At 38.6% G+C, this 19,530-nt stretch overlaps 1 protein-coding gene across 1 annotated transcript in view; it reads right to left on the minus strand.

Annotated features, from left to right (window-relative positions):
* Positions 1-19,530, minus strand: part of LOC104500736 (FH1/FH2 domain-containing protein 3-like) — a gene marked incomplete at both ends in the record, with an annotated part of 160,590 nt that overhangs the window by 130,557 nt on the left and 10,503 nt on the right. The window contains one exon of the mRNA XM_010144439.1: positions 11,168-11,232. Coding sequence (XP_010142741.1) covers positions 11,168-11,232 — 65 coding nt within the window. The remainder of the gene's footprint in view (positions 1-11,167; positions 11,233-19,530) is intronic.

Here is a 19,530-nt window from a genome sequence, read left to right on the forward strand (position 1 = left end):
TCCCTACAGAGAAACTCAAGAATTGTTTGGGCATTACTGCGTTTGGATTGCTCACACCTCCTGCTTCCCTGACAAGCATCCCCAGGGGCCAGCTGGAAACAGTACCCAGCACTCCAAGTTAAGAGGTACTGCCAGGCTCATAGGCAGTCCTCGAGGTCCTGTCAGTCGGTACCAAATTATACATATTTTACTGGCTTTAAAACAAAAAGATTCAACTTCATAGCTGTTAGGTTAGGAAAGCTTTCCCTGAAGTCCTAGCAAAGATATTTAAATGACTGCACATTGACTAAGGAACCCCAAACAGGAAACACCACACAACACCTTAAGTATAGATACACAATATCAAATAGCAAGACCATGGTGACACCAACATGCAGACCACTAATCTCAGAGTGAAAATTCAGGAGACCCAGTCACAGCTCCCAGAGCGCCCCATAGCATGTTCTCTAGGGTAACCAGGGGTGCTTGTGTACTCATCACTTGCACTAACCTTTGGACAGAAGTGCAGCGTGTGCTCACACCCAGGGCTTTAGTGAGCACTTCGGAGCACTCCTGCATCTTCCCTGCCCCAAGGTACCCCACTCCTGAGCACTACACTAGCACCTGGCTATTTCAGAAAAGACATAGGGAGGATTTTATTTCCTCAGCCACTCTTTTTGGATCTCAGATAATTTTAATATACTGTGAATTGTAATATATTTGGATTACTTAAAAATTAGTCAATAATTTTTAATACCCTGCTGTTGAACTGAACAACATATGGCAGACCTCCTTTGTGAGGGTTTTAGCCAAGGCTTTCAGGTTAGTCACATATGATGCTGGACCTTTCGTGCAAACATACCCATGTTTTCTACAGCAAGTTTTTCCTCAGTGCAACAGCAAGCATTTCAGCATGACAGAAAAAGAAAAAAAAACTAGAGAAGCCTCCTGATGTGTTTCTGATGCCATTACAGGGAACCACTCACGCATGCTCCTCTAAGCAGCACGAGACAGAAAAGTGAGGACAGCCGGCTGGCATCTTCCCGCCATCGTCACCATCCTCCCCTGCCTAGAACAGCTTGTCCAGCCCCCACACCCTGCAGAATAAGCTCTGCTGCTAAAGGGGCTGAGGAAAACCCCAGCCCTCAGGCATGGGTGAGATCAATACCAGACCTTCTTCCATGCCTAACCTGCTGAGTAGCTTTCCACACTCTCAGCTGTCCCTATTTCACACAAAGTCAAGTGGTAAGCAAATCTCTCCAGTCACATTTGATGCTGAACAGGCTCTTAAATGGCTGGTGAACCTAAATTTAGGATTATGGAAGAAGTAAGGAACACATCCAACATTTATATTTTCCTCCTCAGCACAGCAACAAGATAACTTGGTATGCTAGTTTTAGACATTCTGAAGTTATAGCTGGCCCATAAAGCTGAAGTCAATAGCCATGGAGGAAAAAAAATAAACTCACAAAAACATGCTTTAATTTTTTTTTTTAAGAACAGTTTACCAACACATTCCTCTTCATATTTTAATAGTAAGATTAAAGATAAATATTTGATAATTTAGAGCTTAAAAGAAACTTGATATATAACTTTATAAATACCAGACTCATCTCAAACTGCTAAATATGAATTGACACAGCTTATGAGATCCTACCACTTATAACAGCATGCTGCTCAGCCACAGTAACTTCTGCTGGGGCTTTAAGTTAAGAGGTTGTAACTTTACCTCTTTAGAACCTAAATTTTTTACATGCTTGTTGAGTCTTAATGCAGGAGAAAAAGACTTAAAGGAGTTATCATTATTAAAATACAGATGTGCACATGATAAAAAACAAGCCCCCCCCAAAGAAACCCAAGAAAAAACACAGAAAAGGGCAGCTTATGATTAGAAACAATACTTGAAGACATGAAAAGCTGTGAAATTAAGGAAGTTTTCCACAATACATAATATTTAACAATGCTTACAATATCACCAATACTCAAATAATCCCACCTCCCTCTCCCTTTTCCAGACACAGATATCCTGATGTCCCCAATTTCATCAAGTTCATACAAGTACAAAACCATAATGACGAGTGGTGGGATTCCTCCACCACTCCTAAATACATCTGACCACGGCATGTTCTGAGCCCATGACAAGCATTATCTAAATGCTTCCAAAGGTACTGTCACAGTATTTTGCATTATAGCACACATTTTCTTCTTGACAGTGTGTAAATTTGGTGGATCTCTCACTTAAACGTCTTACAGAAAACAACATATTACATCAGGGAACTGTGTCACCTTTTTAAACAAAGCTTCTCAGTCTTTGGAGTATTTCTTTCAAGAAAAAATAAATTGAGAGGCACACAATTCACAAATTAAATCATCTTAATTTTTACAGATGTAAAAGCAGCTGCACATGAAAAATATGAAAAGGATATAAAAGAGAGGAATAGGATAGCTGAAGGCAAGGAAAGAACAGTACACATTATTTGAATGTCATGTTGAAAACAGAAAACCTATTTCTTGACACTTGAATTATGAGATAATGCATTTAACATTACAGATCACAGTGAAAAAAGCTAATAAAACAGTCAAAAAAATCAGTCCACTGTTATGAAACCACGAGTATTTTGTATCACCTTCCTCTGTAAGATCTTGAGAAGGTGACAAAACTTAACCCTCCTGTCAGTACATGTAAGGTTTGAAACAACACAGCCCTGCTCTGAAAAGATGATACCCATTTACTAGGCCCTGCAGTGAGCTTACAGAAAGTTATCAAGTGGTGCCCGTTTGAAGCATCGTTGGCCATGAGTTTGCACATCATTTTGGTCATCGCTTTTAAAGATAGACTGAAGCAGACTGATAATGTTCAAACATGCATCTCCTGACCCTGCATTTCGATTACGTGCATACATTCTCTCTTTTAAACTAATAAAAATAAATCTTCATAAGGCATACAAGAGTATGCTTCACCTGTGGTACATGATAATGTGTACATGATAATCAAGTAACAGATCAAAACTGTCCATCAGAGAGCAAATCAGATATGCAATGAGTGAGAAAAATCCACCACACAGGAAAGAATACAGTGAAGAAATGCTTCCCCATTTATCTCACAGCAGCTCCCTCAGTAACTGATGGAGGGGCTGGGGGAAACAGCCCGGTCATTCTCTAGACATGTAGAGGTTTTTGTTTAGTATTTTGTTAGTACTAAACAGGGAACAGAAATTTTGCAGGGCTTCCACTTGAAAGCATTACATGTAACAGATTCATTCTGAAGAGAAGCCTCTTTTCCATCGTAGCACAATTCTTTGCTTTATAAATTAACACCATTTCTGCTCTTTTATTACTCCAGAAGTACATTACAGAAAAATAAACATCACTAATCCAGTTCTTTCGTTACCCAAAAATTCTGGGAATTGAAAGCCACAACTTGCTCTGCAGCCACTTCTAGGCTCATTGCGCAGCTCCTTAAATTTCAGCAAATCCAGAGCTAAAATCTAGAGTCGAGCAAAATGAAGAATGTTGCATTTCTAAATGCAAAAGCTAGTGGACAAACTCCATATGTTTAATGTTAATGCAGTCTTCAGTACAGATGCTTAGAGACTGTTGGTAAATCAAAGCAAAGTTTGGCCACGCATCTTCAAACATCACAGAGAAGTAGGAACTGTATTTACCTTAATTCCACTTGAGCAACATTAGCATCCCTCCACCTTCCTTACAAACAAGGCTAAATCAGTGGCAGGGTTGAGAATGACACCCCAAAGAAATATCAATATTTCTTATTCCAAACCCATAGCTTTTAAGTATCAGCTCCTAATTCTTTTCCATAGTTCAGATGCTTAATTTTGTTTTACTCCTTTTTCAAGGTAAGGCTTAAAAAAGGCCTGAGTGGTGCATCGTTTCAAGAGAGCTAATATGAACCCAATTCATTTGGTTTATATCTTCTATATAGAACAGGTTTCAATCGAGGCAGGAAACATAATTTTTCTCTTTACCATGTGTAACACTAATTTATTTGAAGATATTTAATACCAATGTAACTTTTTTCCCTAGTTGAAGGCTTGAACATGCTATGCTTCAGTCTACAGAAAAATGATTTCAACTGCCTGACCACAGACATAAGAGTAAGAACTGCTTTGTCTATCAGCACAAAGATCTATGAAGTAGCAAGTGCAGATAGCTAAAAAGGGAAACTACTGGAACCAACAAGCACTAAAGTAAGATGTTGGATGAAATTTGTGGGTTTATTTTCCTTTTAGAAACTGCAACTGCAGTATACTCCAGTAATTTCAAGTTAATTCAGTAATTAACTTAGTTCCCCTCCTTTCAGAGAATTTATTCGTCCGCAGATGTAGAGGACTTTCAGAGCACCAGGTAGATGGTAATATGCAAAGAATAAAAGCATTATTGCATTGTGTTAGAATCTTTTAATCTCTAAAAAGACACATTGAGACTGCATCAAACATCCACATATCAGTAATATGGTACTTCATAATTACTTTTTAAAAATATCTGAAACAAGTCTAAACAGACTTGTATTGGGGCATGGGAAGTCAAGTATCATACTACTTATTTTCCTCCCTGGATTTATGAGGAGATTGTCTCCTTTAAGGTACCACTGAAGATGACTGAAGATTTGTGTTTGTTTGCTTAGAAACAAAATTTGTTTTAAATCTCACTGTGTTTTAAGAGGCAAAAGTAGATTCCTTCACTCTTACAAATTCTTTACACATTGCAAGAGAAGCAAATTATTATAGAAATCTCAGTTGTCAGAAAAAGAAAAGTCAGAAAGAGAATGTCCCAATTTAAAGACATTTCACTCGATTTCTGCAGTACTTCCTGGCACAAGTTGAGTCAGAGAAGCTTTCACATTTTAACACAAAGCTTCCCAAGAGGAGAAAAGCATCCTGCTAGCACACTCTATAGCAGTCCTTTCAAACCTGGAACAAACCGCTTTGAAGCAGGAATACACCACTTTAAAGTAACAACCCATTGCTAATGGAGGCTTTATCTGCTCTACAGCTTCTTGGTTCTTCTTGCTACAAAGCCTGTTTTAAGGATTATAATTTAAAGGAAATATGCAGAGACAAATCTTGGAAATTTCCCTGCTTTGTCTCAAACACCTTCTGAAATCCGACGGGACCCACCCAGAGGTTTCTCAGCGAGATCGTAGAAGGCAAATCACAGGTTATAGGGAAAGTACTGTGGTTCATCCCCACAAAGGAGGCACACTAGAAACATGCACAAGGAGTACAACAAAAGTCTAAAATTTCAGTTTAAAGAGGTGTACATTTTTAGAGCAAAACCACAAGTTATTTATACGGATAGATTTTCACAAAGCAGTCTGATCTGGGAACCAGGGGATTTTACTCAGAGCATCTGTGTTCCACATTCTCGGGAAAGAAAATTTAAATAATCCTAAAAAGCTGGAAAAGGTATTTTTATCATAGCCTTTGCAGCTATTTCATGTTTCACTCAAAATATGAACCAGATATTTCCAATCACATCTGGAAGCAGGCCCCAGTACTGTGTGCTGTCTTAAGTAAAACTCAAATTATTCTATTAAAAAAAGCCTAACCCTTAAAAAAATAATAATAATCTCCCCCAAGCTCTGGCATTCCTTTTCACATTTTTTCAATTTGTGTGATGTCAGTTTACATGTAGTAAACATGTTGTTTATTATCTTCATTTAAGCCAGGACTCTTACCAAGTTACAGTAAGATTCAAAGGAAGCATACTATGATTACAAATTCATAACGCATGCTGGATCCCTGTGCAGCCCCATTAAAACCATTAATCACCGTCTTTTCTCCCAATTATGCTAAGAAGATATTTGATCAAGCAATTTCAACTCACCTCTCCCTCTCTCCTGTTACCATCAGTGCAAAGAAGGCAAAACCACAGCACTTCCGACAAATTCTCAAGGCACCTCTTTTGTTCCCTTCAAATTAAACCCGAATCAGTTGCATGTTTTGCCGAACTGCTAATGTTCTCCACATGTTCCCTCTCCCAAACTGAAAACGTTTTCTATTAGAAATGCCTAACACTGAACAGAAAACTGTAAAATTTCCTTCAAACAACCCAAAGTACCTCTCTTTCTTGAGACTTTCATTGGAACATCTCAAACACTACTTGTCCAAATTAAGCTTCCTTTAGAAAAGATTTTATTTGGACTCTTTTCTCTTAGTGCATTCAGAAACTCCCCTACCAATAGAAAACAGTTTATTTTAAATCAAATAAGCTATTCCCTTAAAAAAAAAAGAAATTGGAAAGTTTTAAAGTGTGAACAAGAGGAGTTTCACAGTCCATGGCTATGAGAACTCTGCTCTGACACTTAGCACCTTGCCAGTCAAACGCCAACACAATAACGATATTTACAGGGAGAAACACCCTAAGTGAGACAACAAGGGTTGGAGGCACAAGCTTACCTTTGCTCTCAGAGAATGAAACCCAACACTGTTTCATGTGTTTCCTTAACCAGAATCACACCGGCTTTTCTACACTTCAATACCAACCTCGTTAAAAGGACAAACCCCATTTTTGCCCCACTTCTATCCATGTATCTTAACTTCTTTGCAATAAAGTGTCAGATACAGTTATAGACTTGAGACATAACTCTGTTCGTGAAACCACTGTGGTTCCATCAGGAAAGAACTTGTACCTCAAGCACCTGGAGGAACAGATCTTACCAGAAGGTTCAATAGATGCATAAATAGCTACAGAACTTAATCATATCTGCTGTAATACAGGCAACAAGTCCACATAATGGGTAACAGAAGGGAAAACTGTACAAAGAAAAGAAGTACTAACTGCATACTTCAGCCATTACAGAACAAATAAAAACAGCTGGCTTCTACTAGCCTCCCAGTTACAACTAGCTTACAGCTTCCCTCAGGTATCCCAGAACAAAAGGAGCTCAAGACGACATTTATGGCTGCCTTTCACAAAACATGTCAGGAGTGAGAGGATGTCAAGAAGACAATCCAAAGATCTGTGTGGAAAGGCTGGACTATTGGTGCTAACACTGCTGGTTAAAGCAGATGCCCTGAGAACAGGGGCTAGAAACAGCCACCATGCGGCACAGCAGCTACAGTGTCACATCCTTGGGAAGAGTCCACTGCTGAGCACCCACAGAACAGCGGGGAAAGGTGAGCATGGTGTAGATTACATAACCATCATGCTCTGGTAAACCTGCAACTGCCTATGTGCAAAAACCAACCAAATTATAAAATGAACATAACTAATAATGAAGCTATATATTTAGCAAGACGCTTGCAATATACTTGCACAATTGTTTAGGGATCAAGCTGTTAAATATAACAGAACTATTTATGCAAATTATTTTTAATCTATAGACAGATAAAAGAAAGACTTTGTATAAATACAGAAAAAGTTATAACCACGCAAACCCATCATTTTATAATGCAAAAACACTTTAAACAACTAATTGAGAGTTGGGGGGGTGAGCGTGGTTTTGGGAAATTTTTTAATAATAAACTGACACAAAGGAGAAGTAAAATTTAAAATATACCTTGCAATATTTGCTGACTTTCCAAGCTACAGTACTCTGAGCAATCCCAGGCCAATACATGTATTCAGAATTACATCAACCTTTGTTACTTGCATTCTTCTTGTATTACATTAATATTAACACCTGAAGCTTATGTCAAACTTCTTTTGGCAGAATCAGTCAGTCATAGGTCACTATCCAAACCTCATTCTCAATATTGAGAGCGTGATTCCCCATAACAGATATAAGCATTTTAAAAGAAGACACGGAACTCTCCTGGGCTAGATATTGCGCCCAGACAGGCAAGAGTAAATGCTGCCTTTTCTCTCAGAGACCACCTCAGATTTTGAAAGAAAAATACCAAGAAGCAATGAACAGACAAATGAAGTAGCAGCTGGGAACAGAGCTGTCCAAGCAAGGACATGATGAATAAAACAAGTCACCGTCCAGAAAGAGCGAAGCTTTAAAGTCTTTAAAACTTCACAGTCAAAGAGTTTCTCTGACTAAAATCTTCTTAGTTAAGGGACTAAAGTTTCTGGCACTGTTGGTGTTTGCCCTGTAAAGCTACGTCCTCGTTTACATTGGACTTTATCAAGGCTTCAGCTGAGCCCTGTAATTGTTAAATACATACAAAATAAAATTATGTTGAGACACAACTAAATATAAACAAGGAAAGTCATATGGGTGCCAAAAATACCAGAGACTTTTCCCACAGGGTATTAACTCACAATGAATCTAATTTCAATAAAAGGTCAAATTTGACATTATGTGATTTACAGATTGAGCTTCCTCCACTAACGTCTTTTAACAACAAAACTACATCTATAATATTCAATTAGTTATGTTTTATGAACAAAACTGGTTTCAGCAATAGTCTTTTGATACCAAGAAACTGTATATATTGCAGTTTGTATTAAAACTATTTAAACTTTAACTTTTAAATTGCCTTCTAATTAGTCCTGACAATTTAATCTGGATCAAGCCAAAATGGGAAAAGTAGAGTGATATTTAAAAGAAAATTTGTTCCTCCATGCTGAAAGTCCTTAGCATGAACATAAGACAAGAATTCAAATTGAGAGGGGAAAAAAAAGTAGTATTAATGCATTGAGTGAGACATGAGAGTGACTGGTATGCAATGGGGCATAGAATACCACTAACAACTTTTGCACTCAGGTTATTAAGCTTTATTCCTTCCCTGCCCTACTTAAAAATAAAAAAAAAAACCACCTCACTTGACACAGGATTTGCTGAAGCTTCCCAAGTCTCAGAGAATATTGGCCTGTAGTCAGTACATCCTCTGACACTAAAACCCAATGAATTCCCCAGAGATCTGAAGTCAGTAATGCTGGAAACCTTCATCTGAACTTCTGAATATAAACGCTTGTGTATTTCCCACAATTTTGGAGTATAACATGTTAGGAAGGAGAAAAAAAAAAAATTGTTTCAACTTCCAAATGAGAGAAGTTAATGACAAGAAAGCCATTGCTTTATACCTGTCAGCATTTCGAACAAAGTAAAACCTTGAATGCAAGCATGACAGGAGGTTCTGTGGAAGGGGCACTACAGAACAAGCCACATTATCTCAGAAAGCAGTCCCAGCTAGCTCCTGGGGTCTTTGTGGAGTCAGTAACATTGCTAACCACAATGCTTTCCACGGATTTTGTGAAGACTGAAAGAAAAATGCATAAGGCAAGTCAGTTTTATTCCAAGTAACATCATCCCAGATTGCTCTAGCTCCTGGTTTCTACTTCAGATATGTAATACATCTTTTAAACCCTAAACCTAATGCTTATATTTCAGAAAAGATGTTAATAGGCAGCTGATATCAAAGTATGTGGGAGATGAAGAAAAGTGCCCACTGTGCCTGTGAAACAACCCTCCTGTTCTGTGACAAGTTTAACTGCCAAGCACAGGTCACCAAACAAGGCCAGTACTAAGACTGCTGAGTGTCCCTGACTCTTTCAAGCTATCCCATACCAAAAATAAAAGACACATTTGGTTTGTAGAAATTAAAAAGAAGAGAGAAGAAACTTTATTACATCAAGCTATGGGCTGAAACAAAAAACTTACCCTAAAAGACTAAACTTCAGCAGGGCGGTTGGAAATTGAAACCAGATCTTGCATTTAGCTTTTCTGCCTATATGAACCAAGCCAAAAACCCATATCCAAACACACCACTACTCTAGGAGTTTGAAATCTGGACTCAAGTTTTGCAGCCTGGCTTTCCCTGTACACACTGCTGAATGAAACACTGCTGTCAGAGTAACAGCACCTGACAAAGAAATGCACTTTCACACAGGAACAATTAATATACATGCACAGTAACAGCTCTAATCGCCCACAGCGAGCTTGAATGCAAGCAGGTAACAACAAAGCAATCGCACATGGAAGCTCAGAACCTGGCGTGCTCCAGTTCCTTGATGGCTGTACTCTGGACAAAAATTTTTTACATGAAAATTGTTTTTATAAAACCTCAATCCAGGAAACATATGAAATCTTGCCTTGCTGCACTGCTCTGTTTTGCCAAATGTATTCCCAGGCTTCTCCAAGCTGTTCTTAATTTCATTCACATTTATAAAATCAGCCTAGAATTTGCAGCATCTCTGTTTCTCCTCTAATACTTAATGCATAGGCTTGCTCTACCCTAGTTCAAGTCCACAGTAGTAGCGGAGAATCTGTTCCTGCATGAGGCAGGCTAGAGATCCCTCTCAATGGGAGGTATTCGAGGAATTCTGTAGGTTGCTTATGTTCAGTTAAAATTCCCAGAAAGGCTGTTTCATAACGCATCCTGGGGGCAGGGGAAAGATGCTTAGTTGTATTTAAAGCCTGAATCCTCTGACCGCAGTAGCACTGTGGAAATACAAAACTTTTTACTTTCTCCTCCTCCTTTTAAGGAAAATACCTGTATTTCAATGCTTCAGCTATGATCTCTTGAAGAAAAAACAACAAGCTAAACATATATAGGGTGCTGAATCTACTACAGAGAGGTTGGAAACAAAACAGGAAACTGACATATACCTATAGGATCATTTTATATATTTTTTTTAAACCAGCCACTCATAACAACTATCATAATGTCACCAGAACATGAGCATTAGCTTTGCTACTAACTCAGTAAAACTCTGCTCTGCAGAATACTGGAGAACATATTAACACCATCACAGCATATCAGCCTCCGTTCACACAACCATAAAGCTCTTAAAACTCTCACATTATGACTTTCATTAGACTTTTCCTCATAACAGCACTGTTTTAACCAGAGCTTTTTAAGACACAGACACTGTGATAATGACAAATAGGCAGACAAGATCTGCAAGACGTAAAGTAACAAACATTACGTGCTATTAAGACGCCGTAGTTATTTGTCAGCCAACAATTCTTCAGATCCCTTTCCCAATTCAGAACAGTCGTCTTCAGGCACACACTAGTGCTGTGGCAAGACAGATAATGCGAGACTCTCCAAATCACTCTCAACCATCGTGCTTCACTGTCAAATGCTATACTTCCCTGGGCTGATGTGATGTAATTAATACAACTTAATTTTAGCATGCAATAAAGAAAGCAATTTATTGACCATTATCCTCAACTTGGAACACATCAAGTCTGATTCATACTCTCCAGACTGGCTTCTCAGAGATAGATTCTGTTTATTTGTTCTCTTTTTCAGGCATGTGGAACTTTACTTACCAATGCAGGCATGTACTCTCACCGACAGCTGGGTCCTCAGGATTATACTGTGCTTCTTGCCTCTCCTAAAGAAGAGAGAAGAAAAATATATAAAGGTGTAGGGAGGAGATAGAGGAGTTGGGAATGAAGGAGTGAAGTTGAGTCTAGGAAAAATGGGTGGCAGATGAGGGAAGGTATTACAAGTTTCTGTTTCTCATTTTCCAACTCTATTTTAATTGGCAATAAATTAGGCTTCCACAAGTCAAGCCTGTTTTGTCTACCACAATAATTGGTAAGTAATCTCCACAATTTTACCTCAGTCAGCGAGTTTTTTCATGTTATTTTCCCTCCCTTATGTGGAGGGCAGGGAGTGAAAGAGTGGCTGAGCGGGCAGTTGGCCAAGGTTAACCCACCACAATGACCCTCTAGAAACTCATATTAAAGATGTACCAAGCAGTGACTGCACATTTTAATTTTCACAGAAATATTTTAAAGCTAGGTATAGATAAGCATTAAAAGAAAACTCAAGGTCAGAAAAAGAGGTTGCTTACACTTTCACAAAGTTGCTTATGAACCCTAATCAGTCTTTAAAGCACAAAGATAGATGTGTTTTTCATGCAAAGAGGCAAAACTGAGTCCTCCTTCACTTTAGCCGTCAGCTCCATCCTGGTCTTAATGGAACAACTTTATCTTAATTAGCTGCTACATTCCTCATTTGTTTTTCAGACCAATTAGTATTAGCTGCATTTCTTCAATCTGGACAAGAGCACTGTTCTTCATTTCTAGGTGCTACACCTGCAAATCAGCATCAGGACACAGCCAGCACCCTGCCTCTGCACCCAAACCTGCTCACCTGATAGAAGGTGGGAGGGTGAGAAAAGCTAAATGCCTTTTCCAAGTGTACAGCAGCATATTCTCCCTCTTTTCTCTGAAACTAAAGATGCAATTCCTGGACAAGCAGCTCTATGTGGCCCTGCTTGAGCAGGGAGAGAGGACCGGCTGACCTCCAAAGGTCCCTTGCAACCTCTGCTGTTCTGTGAATTTATCATGGGAAAACATACAGGAAACAAAACTGGTTTTAGAACATGCCCAGAAGCAGCTTCATTGAGTCACGCAAACCCTAGACCCACTGCTATACACATCAGAGGCAAATTCAAAACCAGCACAAACCTTCCTCAGTTATATACAATTTGACTCTGCTGATAGATTTCAGGGCCCAGCCCTTTGCACAGACACCCAGCAGAATTTTCTGCCAGCTGGAACTTAATTAGAAAAAATCTACTATCTTCCAGGGAATACCAAAAGTTCTTCCCCACCATGCTGATTTCCTGCCCACAGTTGTTTTGAGAAACAAAACTATTTTTCTTCACTTTCGACAAAAAAAATCAACATGTTTTATATCATCTCCCTGAAAAATTTTCAGGGGAAGGCACATCACTGAAGAAGTGACTGACAGATACTTTCAGAGAAATATTGCTCCTGGAAGAGCATAGGGAAAAAAAGCATAGTAGGAAACTAAAAAAAAGGTGGTTAATGCAGAGGCTATGTACCTGCTAAAGAACTTAGTTTCAGTTTCACAATGGCAACCTTTCTCTATAGACAAAAAAAAGGAAAAATAATTCAAATTTAAATGAAATCACTCTTCAAAGGGTCTGCTTGAACAACATTACAACGAAGTTGGGAAAGTGTGAACCTTCTCTTAATACTTTTGAAGAACTGAACAGCAACATGTGATTTCCCCCACAAGAGCTGCTTGCAGTCTGGATTTTAAAGTTTCCTGGAGCAGCTACAGGTTTAGCACTGACTCTGTGACCATCTAAATCCCTCCTGGTGTTCTGGTTGGACAGAGCCTTTGCCTGCACGCTCATCCTGCGGGTTTTTACAGCTGCCCCTTCTCACAGGGGTGCCAAAACTCCTCTGGAATGATTAATTTGCCCAGGTAGCAAGGAATCTTTGACATGGTACCAAATCTGAAATACCAATACTAGCATCACTTGTTGATATACCATCTCACACAAAAGTCATATTCTTACTACAGTACACTGAAATGCTTTGATAGACAATAAAATAGAAGACTTTTAAACCTCTCCCCTTCCACCAGTATTTCAGACAAAAGGAAGAAATCTCTCCTATGGAAACAGGAGAGGAACAGCTCAGGGATGACGGTCTCCATCTGGGATAAAGGGTGACCCATTTTCAATTCCTCTCTTCCCACAGCCTCCCTGAACAATTGTGATCAAGTAAGGCCAAGCCAGAGAGGTGTCGATACACCACATCAAAGGCCAGACCTCAGCTACTATGAGGGTGAGAGTTTAGTTTCTCCTACACCTTATACCCCAAATCTGCAAAACAGGGACTGCAGCAGCTGTCCACTTCTGTTACAGTCATCACAGGAAGTCTACACAAGTGATTTTAAAGAGTGTGTAGATTAAAAAAATAGTGCCAGTACAGGCACTATATTTGCTGGAAAAGATCCTGCTAAGATTTTTTTTTTTTTAAAGTTCTGACCTGACAACACAGGTCAGAACTTTAAAACATGCTTTCACCACAGCTGAGTAGCAGAAGTACTATACAGAAAGCTAGAAGCGGTGTTTCCACACATGTTCCCAAAACCCCTCCCCCACACTGCATAGTTTTATCTAACTCCCAACTAACTGGATGAATGACCATTTTAACCCCTTTGGGATCCAAAACAGAACTCCTCTAATAGCAAAGGTCCAATGTTCAGCTTATCAACCTATTCCAAACTTCTAATGGTCTTTTTTACCTCAATATAAATTTCAGTGTCCTGCTCAACCAGACTTCTGAACTCTGATTTTCCTGACATACAGAAATCCAAGATGACAAATCAGAAAATGGAAAAATTGAGTAGAGGTAGCTTTATTATTTCAGAATAGTAAACATAAAGGGATAACCCAGATCGGTTTTGCTCAAGTTAGCAGAGAAAAAGAAAGCCTACATAATCAGCCATCCTGAAAAATTAACTGACTAAAAGAAATTGCTAATGTCTTAAAGTAACATAAAACGTCCATTTTTATCACGGTATTCCTTAGTGCTTCAACAGTCTGCAGGATACAACGTACGCTGACTTTGCGCACTCTCTCCTGAAGCCTACAGGTTTCTGGTGTTCTGCTGGAAGAAGCGGACAGCAAGTAGTGCACAGTCATCAGAAAGGGTGAATGAACACAAAGACCTAAGAAATCAGCGCCATTATAAGGCTTGAGAGATTCAGACCTATTACAATCTAATACAATTTTTTCCCCATCTCTTTTCTAAAAATTTAATGCATGATGTTTCTCGATATAAACACCATCTTTTTTTCTTCTGGTAGGCCTTCAAGCTTCAACAGCGGTGCTACTTCCCTCTCTACCTCACCTCCCTACAAAGAGCCCCAAAAATTTAGTGTAAGCTCTCTTCTACAAGTTCTATTCTACAGTATCATCCCAACTATATACCTCATAACACAGAAAACACACAAACATTAATTTTTATTATTTTCTTCCACTGGTCACATTTCCAACTTCTCCTATCTACCAAAATCAGTAGAATTCAAATCCCAGAAATTACAAAACTCATTACAGAGGCATTTAATGGAGTTTAGACATACTAGATTTCCCACACAGAAGCAAATTACAATAAGACCAGTAACATGCAAAACACCAAAAATTATGCAATTCCCTGATGAATGATTTTGACTATCACAGCGCGAGTAATATTTTTGTAAAAGGAAGAAGACCTCTGAAAACTGTTACATCCACAATTCTACACAGAACAATCTAGTGGTAAGCATCTTACAATAATAAACACCAAAAAAAAGGGGATACCTTTAAATTTATCCATTATTTCATACCTTCATGAACTACTGGCTAAATAGCACTAAAATCTTGCCAGAGTGGGGGGGTGGGTGCCATAGGACAGACAAGGCCTTTGCATTAAAACCAAAAAATATTCAAAAATATACTGCAGAAAATTATTTCAAACAGATGTGCTCCACTTTTTGAAAACAACCCCAAGGCATGTAACAAAGCCTGTAATCTACTCTTAAGTAAGGCTTTCAGTTTTCTCGGTATGACTTTTTAAAATATTGTATGTTCCACTGAATGCCACTAGTTAGTATTTATTTTAAAATGCCAAGAAGTATTTCATAGAGTTCCTTTAACAGCTGCGACGTAGCAGCAGTAGAGTAGGTAAATTTCACATACTGTGCTGACATCACACTCTGTTGGCATCTCCGTTGATGCCACAATCATTACTGCTACTAGATTAACTTCTAGTCATTGGAGTTACCAAGACACAGAATCTATATTCAGCTTCTCTAATAAGTTAACATAAATATACGCATGCCAACAGCTCACTGAGTGCCTGTCTTCCGGAATATAAACAATGACAAAATAAAACATTTAAGTACTATATTAAGAATAGCTTCACTCAATTATACATTTCCAAGACTTAATTTATGTGACTTTTTAAAATAGTACCTAGATTAGCTGTCTTAAATAGTTATTTGTTCTAAAGTAAAGCCTATGTCTGAGTCTAGAAATTCCTTGACCAGAAGATAAATAAGAATGTTGCACTAGAGAGGAAAAAAGAATGGAAGAAAGAAAGAAAACAGAAAAAAACCAAAAAAAATCTTTTAAACTAAAATGCACACACAGAGTTTTCCTTTAATCTTTCAAGGAAACTTTAAACGGAATTTTCAAGGGAGTCCCTTTATTAGGACACAGACATCCCTCCTCCTCAGATCTACACTAAAGACTTTCTGGTATCAAAAATGGGATTTTAATGTAAGTATCCAATTACGATTCATTGTTATTATTAGCAAGGAAGACCACAGCCACTTCCCTGTCAGAGTTCATCTTTATAAAATAGGAGAATGCATCATTTAACATACATTATTCTATTTCAATGTTTTCTTTCTTGACAAACATTTCCTTCAGGACAGGCAACCATTCACATTTCCTAATATTTTGCTAAACACCTTGATATTTCAATTCAACAAATTTAGAATCTTTTAAAATTATTTCATGCTTCAGAAAACACATCATTTTATCATTTAAAACAAAGTAGAAAATTACTTGTCAAGCTTTCTTAATAATAACTTAATGTCTCAAAAAAAGATCATTAGGTTGAAGGTGTTCATCCTACAAAAGGTGATGCTTCAGGGCTCCTCTTGTTCTACTTTCTACACAATACTTGACAACCACAGAAGAAAACTCAGTTTTAATGCACAGCAGCTGATAAGCTGCACGAGTTTTAATAACACTCTCTAGTAACACAGTTGACTGTCAAACAAACTTACTATTCTTCATTATACTAAAAAAAAAAAGAATCTGTAGCACAGACAACTGAATTACCAAAAGGCCATCACAAGCAGAAGCAAAGTCTGGGGCATTTGGAAGCCACAATCTTATTCACAAAGAACTCAGAGTCTTTCAGTTAATGTAGGTAAGAGAGAATGTCTAAGCTCTGCTGTTTGCTACGGTCTCTATATTCTTCCAGTTTTGAAATACTTAGAGAATGGAAGAAAACTTATCCTCACAATGGCAAAGCTGGATCTGAATCTTCTGTGAAGTGATAAACAAATTCATATGGCTACACAGCAAATAGGTGAAACCCCCCAACTCAGCTCTGGGTTTGGATTATACCACTAAACTAACCACACTCATCTCTGGACTTTGATGTATCTCTTTGGGTGATTTTGTTCCATTTAAAAAAAAAGAAAAGAAACCAAAAATTGTTCACTGTGCTAGAAAGAAAATTACATAAAACCTGGAAAACTGGAGTAATTTGTGCATATATGTGTTTTGATTCTTAAACTAAGAGGCTGTCTCTGTTTAGCCCCTGTATCCAGGGCTAAACTATAGCACTTCCTCTATCACCTGATGACCTCTCGCCAGCCAAGAAAGGGGATTAGGAAAAGGAGACCCATGGGTTGAAATGAAAACGGATTTAATGAAACAGCCAAACTAATGCCAAATGCCAATATAAAGTATACAAGGTTATAATCCGGCCAGCGAATGCACAGCAGTCACAATAAACAGGAAAGCAGTCCTCAGGATAAAGGGGAGGAGCCCCCTTCTCCTTAGCAAACTTCCTTTATACTGAGCACAACATTTATGGTCTGGGATACACCTGTGAGGCAGTCAGCTGCCCTGGCTGACTCAAAACCACTAATGGCCTGCAGACCTGTGATTCTGCCCCAGCAAAACCAGAACAGATGTATAATTTTCTTTAGATCCCAGATGAGCTTCTGGCAATATACTCTAGATGCAGTGGAAAACATATTCTAAAAATTTAAATTTAAACTAGAAACCTTTCACTGCTGTTTCCAAGTCTGAAGGTCCAGAGCATGGACTCTTCTTACTGGCCCACTACCCTGGGCTAAGAGCACAGCTTACATCCTTTCTCATCCTACTTCAGAGGAGCACTGTGAAGAGTGATCAGCTCACAGTTGCAGCCTGCATGTAACCTGTGAAACTGTACAAGTTAGATAAAAGTTTACTCCCTTCAGTTTCACCAGATTGGGGCAGGACAGAGGGAAGGTGAAATCTGATACTGGCAAACACTACAGGCACTTTGCATTTTTATTAGTCTCAATTGCTATTAAACAGTAAGGCTTCCCACTCCCCAGTCTTCAAATGCCCCCACAATCAATCGTTCTCATCATTATTAGGCTCAATATCAGTAAATCACTCACAGCAAGGCCAACTCTGAAACAGGTGGTATCTGATGAGCCAGGAATCTGTTTACCTTGTCCCAAGCCTCTCTTGAAACAACCAGATGGTATTTTCGTTGTCCTTCAGGACCACTCGCAAAGCAAACAGGAGTTACTGAAAAAAGCTAAACTAACACTATGGACTGTTGCCCGCTTATCCCAAAGTGGCATAGGCTGGATGAAAATTAACCTCAACTTAGTAACACCAAAAATGTTTTCAGACCCGGCCATTGTTTAAAGCCAGCCTAACTTGAAAATTTAGAACAATTCTGCATCTGCTTCTGCCTGATGTAACAACCTAACCATTATGAAAACCTAACTCAGGCTTCTCTCCATGGAAAGCTTTCAAAGCACACATGCATAACAGGTTTCACATTTTGTTACAGCCTCTCATAGCATTCAGGTTTCTTGATGGACCATCAACCACCTCCAATAATTGCAACTGTGTTTTTCTGTGAGTAGTAGTTTGATGAAAACAGCATCCAACAGCAATTCTTAAGATCAAGAAAGAGCCACTGACTCCCCTGAGAGAACCCCAGATAACAGTACGCCACCAGAAGCAAATGCACAGCAACAGACATGCTCCAAAGTGCATTATTTTTGCAACTGATTTTCACATTTTCATTTCAGCACCTATGCATTTCCATCTTCGCTTGCACACCCCTTTCAGGGCGTGGAAAATACTTCTGCGATGGGGTATTGCCTCACAGTCAATCACTTCATAGTTTAAGGTACTCCATATCAGCAGTGGAAAACAAATTATTCTTTGTTGAATGCATAAGAGATGATGCTTTCGCCAGAGTTTAAGCAATTGAGTCTATCAGGTTTTCCCTGAAAAAGATCTGCAAGCCAGCACACATACAAAAAGTGTTTCTTAACCTGCTATTAATCAGACAGCATAAATCCCAGGGCTTTGATTTCAAAGCTGTTAAGATATGGTTTGACTGCAGTTTCAATATGATATGCTTCTCCATTCAACTGCGAGTTCAAGAGATGTAAAAAAAGTTCTGACACTTTAAAAAATGTTGTATAAAAGCCAAGTCTTTTGAGAGAGTGCAAGAGTCCACATGTGCATGGAGAGAGGAATTAAGAATCTCTCTGAAAGTCATCCGGAAATCTTATCCAAACAAATAACCTTTTTGATATTCTTCACAGATCATCATCCAATGATCCAACTATCATGTTCAGGCTTACGTTATTCTCATTGAACAATGGAAACAAAGCAGCTCAGGATTTTTTTTTTTTTAAGTCTTTTCCAATGCTAAGATTCACCTCCAATACACTTGAAATGGGTGACAGCACTAGTAACACCTTCCGGTACATGACAGACAGTTGGAGGCAAACACACACGCTCATCTCCAAATGCAGTCAGTGGACTTTCCTTTCTTACCTCAGCATTTCCATCTAAAAATTTAGTGTGAAGTCAGAACATGTCCGCATCCAGTTCTTGTAACACACTTGCAAGTCATCTAATGATTTAACGTAGTGGTTTTATTCAGAGCATTCCTGGACCATAACATATTGACTGAAGTAAGTCATTTGACAAGAGAGCATAAAGTAAACAGACAAGAGATTATTCATACACCTGCTCACTATTCATTGAAAAACCAAAAACAATTAAAACTTGACTAATCCAGGTAGAAATAATCTCAACAGTATGTTCCCTACA

Source organism: Buceros rhinoceros, unplaced genomic scaffold (assembly GCF_000710305.1).
Source record: "Buceros rhinoceros silvestris isolate BGI_N320 unplaced genomic scaffold, ASM71030v1 scaffold2001, whole genome shotgun sequence".
NCBI classification, from domain to species: domain Eukaryota; kingdom Metazoa; phylum Chordata; class Aves; order Bucerotiformes; family Bucerotidae; genus Buceros; species Buceros rhinoceros.